The sequence below is a fragment of the Portunus trituberculatus genome, chromosome 40 (genome assembly GCF_017591435.1).
Source record: "Portunus trituberculatus isolate SZX2019 chromosome 40, ASM1759143v1, whole genome shotgun sequence".
Lineage (NCBI taxonomy): Eukaryota > Metazoa > Arthropoda > Malacostraca > Decapoda > Portunidae > Portunus > Portunus trituberculatus.
The window spans coordinates 15,644,775-15,652,901 of NC_059294.1; the positions used below are offsets into that span (position 1 = coordinate 15,644,775).

General features: G+C 42.7%; 1 protein-coding gene across 1 annotated transcript in view; it reads right to left on the reverse strand.

Moving 5' to 3' along the window:
- Positions 1–269: 269 nt before the first annotated feature.
- Positions 270–8,127, reverse strand: part of LOC123515850 — an 81,171-nt gene continuing 73,313 nt past the window's right edge. Inside the window, exon 6 of the mRNA XM_045274737.1 lies at positions 270–778. Within this exon, the coding sequence (XP_045130672.1) occupies positions 618–778 (161 nt within the window). The 3' untranslated portion in view covers positions 270–617. The remainder of the gene's footprint in view (positions 779–8,127) is intronic.

Here is an 8,127-nt window from a genome sequence, read left to right on the forward strand (position 1 = left end):
ATATATATATATATATATATATATATATATATATATATATATATATATATATATATATATATATATATATATATATATATATATATATATGTATATATGTGTATGTGTGTGTGTGTGTGTGTGTGTGTATATATGTGTGTATGTATTATATGTTATACATTTATATGTTGAATATATTATAATAAAACATAAATCAAATATTTCCGTGTTTAGATTCAGTTTACACATACATTCCTAGTTTTATTCAAAAGTCCAACCGGTAATACCTCTTCGCACGCTCTGACTTTACAGTATTGCAGTGTCTATTGTAATTTGCATTCCTGTGTGTATTCCCCAGGGGCGTTTGCATGCACGTGTGTCAGGGGCCAGCACGCCAGACAACGCGCCCCACGACACTGGGAATGTTACCGCCGCGAGTCATGGCTGAGGGGGGTTTGCGAGTTGGGCTGAGAGAGGAGCCACCAAGACAGAAGCAAACACATGATCTATGAAATTATTCCCTTCTCTATACTAGTTGTTTGATCTTATTTATATTAATAGGCACTCTACATCATTTCTAATTATTATTTAAGGAATGAAGTAATCATTTGAAGCGAAACAATTAAGATCAAATGAAACTAACTATAACTAACAACCATACAAAACTCATTTTCATTAACAGAGTTACTTTCCATCAATATATTTTTTTCCTCGTTGCAGACATGTATGAAAGACCAATATCGGCGATCTTGCCCCGCTCTTTGGCTGCTCCCTCTGTGCAGTTGACAAACCCTCCTACCTGAAAGGAGTACTCAAATTAAAGTATTCCCTGCCGAGTACATATTTTCTAGCTGATGGACGCTGTTTGCAATACACAACACTGTTTGTGTGCACTTTGTAATAAATATATATATATATATATATATATATATAGAGAGAGAGAGAGAGAGAGAGAGAGAGAGAGAGAGAGAGAGAGAGAGAGAGAGAGAGAGAGAGAGAGAGAGAGAGAGAGAGAGAGAGAGAGAGAGAGAGAGAGAGAGAGAGAGAGAGAGAGAGAGAGGAGAGAGAGAGAGAGAGAGAGAGAGAGAGAGAGAGAGAGAGAGAGAGAGAGAGAGAGAGAGAGAGAGAGAGAGAGAGAGAGAGAGAGAGAGAGAGAGAGAGAGAGAGTGTCAAATATAGATGCAGACTGACGGACAAATAGATAGACTAAACAACAGACTGCCAAACAACTAAACAGACACAAAAAAGTACGACTTTCCAAACACAACCGGCTGAAAAAAAAAGTAATAAAAAATTCAAAATCCAATGAACAGTGACAGCACTGGATATTTCTATGGGTGCACAATTTTGTTGAAGTTTTTTAGTTCTTTTTGTATGAGTAGTAACGAATCAACGGTTGAAAGAAAATACACAACGATTTAAACTTTCGGAAGAAAAGAAAAATACGAGGAAGGTTTTTCTCCCACGCCGCATCTTTGCCACCGTCGTCTTTCCGTTCGCCGGGCTCAAAGTGACCTACTGAGACGAGATAATACCTTAAGCCTGGATATATTTCCTTTCTGAGACTTAATGCTTTACAGGAAAATTTAACGATTCTTTATATTTTATCACTATAACTTTTCTTTTCATTTTCTCATTCAATAAGGTCAACTAATTACTGCCCTTCTTTTCACAGTGTTTTTTAGATACGTGAAGCGATGGCGTTGAATATCTTGCACATAGCCAACGTCGATGCCATTTCAATATATCTCTTTTTAAAATTGAAAAAGTGTGTCCGTCAAGTGAAATGTGAAACTGCAAAATGTGACACTAATTGCAAACTATTTGCGAATGGCTCTTATTTCCTTATTTCCAAAGATTCTTAACTGAAATTATGATGTACAAAACAACGACAAATGTTTGTTTTACACACACACACACACACACACACACACACACACACACACACACAGACACACACACACACACACACACACACACACACACACACACACACACTGAAAAAAACAAAATTCACCCTCACAAGAAAAATTCCGCCCAGCAACCTTGAGGTTTTTCCCTGCCTGAAGAACACTTGTTTTTAGGAAATACGGGATAGAAGAAATGGGTAGCTGGCACTACGTTCGAGTTTATACAGCGTAAAGTCAATTCCTTTACGGTCTGGTCTGGTTAAGACGGTATTAGCTCAAGCCAGGCAGAGTCGTTTGGGCCTGGCCAGGTAAGAAGGGTCAAAGCAGGTTAAGTCCGGGGAGTAAAAAGACTTGGGGAGAGTCAGGTGGAGCCAAATAGAGGCAAGAGCCAAACACATGACCTCCGTAAATCTTCCTCGTAAAGGTCAGGTGAGGGCGAGGCTCCTGGCTGTGTGACCGGAAGGGGGCGCGTTTCCCTCAGCTCCTCACGCCCACAAAAAGACACAAGGGCACAAATATCCTCCACTCCCCAGCAGAATTCGCACTATGGGGGCACTTCTACATTCAGTGGGGAGGGGTAATATTACCTTATTACAACAGGAAAACATTGTGCCTAACTGCTGTATTTTACATTTAGTGCAATTACAGAAATAAATGACTGTCTTTCCCTCTTATATTCTTTATATTCCTCGAGTCAATCCATATTTGAATAACTTAATTAGCTACAGCTTTAACGTGCCCGAGTGTGTTTACTTTTCATCAGCATGTTTACGAGTCTGTTTGATATTTACACGGTGCTTGTGTAAGACCTGCACCTGTGTGTGTGTGTGTGTGTGTGTGTGTGTGTGTGTGTGTGTGTGTGTGTGTGTGTGTGTGTGTGTGTGTGTGTGTGTGTGTGTGTGTGTGTGTGTGTGTGTGTGTGTGTGTGTGTGTGTGTGTGTGTGTGTGTGTGTGTGTGTGTGTGTGTGTGTGTGTGTGTGTGTGTGTGTGTGTGTGTGTGTGTGTGTGTGTGTGTGTGTGTGTGTGTGTGTGTGTCTGTGTGTGTGTGTGTGTGTGTGTGTGTGTGTGTGTGTTGTGTGTGTGTGTGTGTGTGTGTGTGTGTGTGTGTGTGTGTGTGTGTGTGTGTGTGTGTGTGTGTGTGCGTGTGTATGTGCGTGCGTTTGTGCGTGCGTGCGTGCGTGCGTGTGCGTGTGTGAGATGTCTTACTGGTGTTTTGTTTTCTTATGAGTTTTATTTATTTTTTTTTGTCTTTAGCATTTCTTTTTCACATTCATTCCACCAAGCCATGTACTTTAACTTTGTCAAGACTGAAGTGTTGAAAGCCTCTGACAGCAGCCAGTAGTCCCGTCAGTTTGTGCGTCAGTGCTGAGTATTAATGTAAAGCTGCGTCTGGAATTTTCGTTTGCATCATGAACCTTTCCTTTACTCAAAATTTTCTTCGTCCGAGAAATAATTTTATTTCAACCGTGCACCTAACCTAACTCATATTTCTAGTACAGCATTCTCTCCATATTCCAGAATCTGAAGTCAGACGCTTTCTGAATACAAAATATTTTAGTATTTTCTATCAAACTTTCTTTTTATTCCGATCGGCTCTTACAACAATAAGCATCTTTCTGTGCATAACTTATAATTTTGTACTTGTGCAACATTTGGACCCAAAGGACTGAAACATTTTTTAAATAATTCTTTTGGTAATTAAAAAGATCTGACAAGGCATCATTTTTATTCCCCTTGACATGGGTACAACCGCTGCATCCTCACATTTCTTCCAGCTTAGCAGCGTGAGGACATGAATGTTTCTGGCATTGAGATATGGCTATTACGTATATCATTATATACCCCAACTTTTATTGTTCTCGCCACATCAGAAATATGGTCCCCTATAAAAGTCACACTTAAATCCGTCCAGTTCATATAATTTACATTTTTATCAAAATTATACCAGACTTATTACACGTTTTGATAGAATCTTCATGTATAACGAGCAAAAAAAACAATAGCGATCATCTCACTTCAAGCCACAACATTCCATCACAAATCTTTATCGTTTCTCCTTCTCTTATTGAATCTACACAACACCACTGCAATACCTTCTGTCTCTAAACTTCAATTCCAATTGTAGGTTGCCTAGAATTCGTCTATAGGTAATCAAGAAAATTTTCCCCTGCAATATTTATCCTTAAGTCAAAGATTATTTTCACCATATACCAAGTTAAGATGGCTCACTCTTCTCCGATCAGTCTATGTTCAAAATGCAAGTACTCGTTCAATGCTAAATAAGCTACTTCCTCCAGCCAATGCACTGAAAAACCAAGAACAATCTGCTCTTCCTCCTTCCTAAGACTGACTTTCAAGAGGAGAGCAAAAAGTCACATCGAAAAGTAAACAATCTTTTTGAGCTGTCTCACACACACACGCACACACACAGAAATACACACACACACACACACACACACACACACACCGCGTAGGGTAGTGGTTAGCACGCTCGACTCACAATCGAAAGGGCCGGGTTCGAGTCCCGGCGAGGCAAATGGGCAAGCCTCTTAATGTGTGGCCCCTGTTCACCTAGCAGTAAATAGGTACAGGATGTAACTCGAGGGGTTGTGGCCTCGCTTTCCCGGTGTGTGGAGTGTGTTGTGGTCTCAGTCCTATCCGAAGATCGGTCTATGAGCTCTGAGCTCGCTCCGGAATGGGAAAGACTGGCTGGGTGACCAGTAGGCGACCGTGGTGATTTACACACACACACACACACACACACACACAGAGAGAGAGAGAGAGAGAGAGAGAGAGAGAGAGAGAGAGAGAGAGAGAGAGAGAGAGAGAGAGAGAGAGGATAAAAAAAAACTATGAAAATATTAAGAAGAAAGAAAAAAAATATTCAGACGAGCTGGAAAATACCCAAGTTCATCAGTTTTTCAAACATTTTTTTTTTCCCTCTCTCACTGGAAGAGGAATACGAACACATAAACATTAACCTCCCTCAATTCAGTGTTCATTGTCTGGAGAAAGAAAAGAAAAAATCCTTCCCCAGCAGGCGTCTTGCAGCCTCTCCCCTCCCTCCACACCGCACACCACCAGCGTCCTGCCCACACATACCCCAGCCCGACGCGACCCCCGCCCGCCCCCTGACCCGCACCAACACACACCGGCCCGATCACCATGCAACTTCAAGTAATTAATACCTAAGTACAAGGAAAAACTATTAACTTACGAGTCAGATAGTGTTATTAATTTTCATGAAATTACTATTCCTTAGGCAGGGCAAGAATAATAATTTTCAATTAGAGAAGAATTATTTCACCATTTTTCATTGCAATTTTGCCGGCTTTATCTGGATTTATGGGGAGGGATATTGTGTGTGTGTGTGTGTGTGTGTGTGTGTGTGTGTGTGTGTGTGTGTGTGTGTGTGTGTGTGTGTGTGTGTGTGTGTGTGTGTGTGTGTGTGTGTGTGTGTGTGTGTGTGTAAGCCAGCGCACCGCTGTCCTTGTGAATGACTTGTGTAAGCCCCAGACGACACCATTCTCACCGCTCCTCTGAAATAAAAGCGACAACAAATTTAGTTTCCTCATTGAGACCAGACACTCAATCCAACGAGTCTCCTCACATACTCGGCAAGCTTTCCCTTCTCTTTTTTTTACTCTTTCTTTTTTTTCTATCATTTTCTCCACCTGAAAGTCTTCTCTGCGAGGTGGTGACTGAGGCTCGGCTCCCTCCCTTACCCTCTCACTCATCTTCGAAACTACGTCTGAAGTGGCCCAGCTGGAGAGAGAGAGAGAGAGAGAGAGAGAGAGAGAGAGAGAGAGAGAGAGAGAGAGAGAGAGAGAGAGAGAGAGAGAGAGAGAGAGAGAGAGAGAGAGAGAGAGAGAGAGAGAGAGACAAGGGGACTCGTGAGCGGCAATGCAGGGAGAGAGAGAGGAAGAGATAGCAGGAAGAGTGTAAGACATAGTGGGAAGGGAAGGAGTATGTAAGTATGTACGCACGTTGAACAGTAAGAGAGTCAGGAAAGAGAATGTAAGAATGAGTAGAAAAAATAAAAAATAAAAATGGGAAGTAACAGAAGAAGAGAAAAAAAAGGCTGCGTACACAATATGGAAGGAAGAAAGGAAATGAAAAGAAGGAAAAGAGCTTAAAAGGGAAAAAGATATGAGGAGAGGAGTAAGAACAGGAAAGAGAGAAAATAAGAAAGAATATGTGGCAAATGGAGGAAAAGGAGAATGCGAGAGGAGAGGAAGAGGTAGAAGAAGAATAAGGACAGAACGGCAGAAGAAAGTGTGTGTGTGTGTGTGTGTGTGTGTGTGTGTGTGTGTGTGTGTGTGTGTGTGTGTGTGTGTGTGTGTGTGTGTGTGTGTGTGTGTGAGAGAGAGAGAGAGAGAGAGAGAGAGAGAGAGAGAGAGAGAGAGAGAGAGAGAGAGAGAATAAATGTGTGACTACAAAAAAGGGGACAAGAGACGGTGCAGAAAGCAAGGAACTAAATGGCTGTGGAGATGGAGAGAGTAATGTTATATATAAGAGACGGAAGGAAAAGAATGGGAGGAATGAGAGAAAGGAAAAGGATGAACGGAAGAAGGGAAGCAGAGGGAGAAGGAAAGGGTGAGAAGTTAATGCGGGAGAAGGAGAGGGAGAGGGGAGGGTGTGTCGGCGCGGGGCGAGGCAAAGCTGGGTGGGTGTGGCTGTCAACACGAGCACCTCTGGTTTATACTCCCTTACCTCTACCTGCTACTGACAGTTTTTTTTTTTTTTTTTTTTTTTTGTGTGTGTGTGTGTGTGTGTGTGTGTGTGTGTGTGTGTGTGTGTGTGTGTGTGTGTGTGTGTGTGTGTGTGTGTGTGTGTGTGTTTGTCTGAGCAGTACCTACACAAACGCACACAAAGGCAGTACAGCTGATAAGTACTGTTAATACTTGCTGACAGTCTGCTAATGCATTTTGCAGGCTTTCATAATTACAACTGACCAGCAAACCTACAGTAATAACGTCACGCGAACCACACACACACACACACACACACACACACACACACACACACACACACACACACACACACACACACAAAGAAACGAGGAGACAAGGCCGGGGACACAAGAATAAAGTGATGATCTAACACCACATGACTGACGGCTGTCACGTGCGTCACTGCGGTGATTATTAAACAAACACATGGCCATCTATTTCCTGATTGGTGCCATTCCCTTCCTCCTTCCCTCCTTCTTTCTTCATCTATCTCATTCATGTCCCAATGCCACACTTTATAGGGCGACTCACAACTTTCCTACCCCCGGCCAACATATACACTGAGGACACACACACGCGCACACGCATAGGCGTTCTGAGGCGTCTCCACCAGTTTTTCTCGCCCCTACAACTGCTAACTCTGTACAAGGGCCTTATCCGCCCTTGTATGGAGGGGAGTACTCTTCGCATGTTTGCGGGGTTCGACTCACACAGTTTTGATAAATAGGGTGGAATCAAAAGCTTTTCGTCTCATCAACTCCCCTCCTCTGACTGACTGTCTGCAGCCACTATCTCACCGCCGAAATGTTGCATCTCTTGCTATCTTTTATTGCTATTTTCATGCTAACTGCTCTACTGATCTTCCTAACTGCATGCCTCCCCTCCTCCTGCGGCCTCGCTGCACAAGGCTTTCTTCTTCCTCTCATCCCTATTCTGTCCAACTCTCGAATGCAAGAGTTAACCAGTACTCTCAATCATTCATACCTTTCTCTGATAAATTCTGCAACTCCCTGCCTGCTTCTGTATTTCCATCTTCCTACGGCTTGACTTCTTTTAAGAGGAAGGTTTCAAGATACTTGTCTCAAACCTACGGCTACTTTTTTTTTTTTTTTTTGAGCTTAAAGAGAGCTGGCATTAAAGAGGACCTTTTTTTTTTTTAACCTTTTGTTGTCCTTGGCCGGATTTCCGTCTTGCATAAAAAAAAACGCACACACACACACACACACACACACACGGCCCGGTAGCTCAGTGGTTAGAGCGCTGGCTTCACAAGCCAGATGACCAGGGTTCGATTCCCTGGCCGGGTGGAGATATTTGGGTGTGTCTCCTTTCACGTGTAGCCCCTGTTCACCTAGCAGTGAGTAGGTACGGGATGTAAATCGAGGAGTTGTGACCTTGTTGTCCCGGTGTGTGGTGTGTGCCTGGTCTCAGACCTATCCCAAGATCGGAAATAATGAGCTCTGAGCTCGTTCCGTAGGGTAACGTCTGGCTGTCTCGTCAGAGAC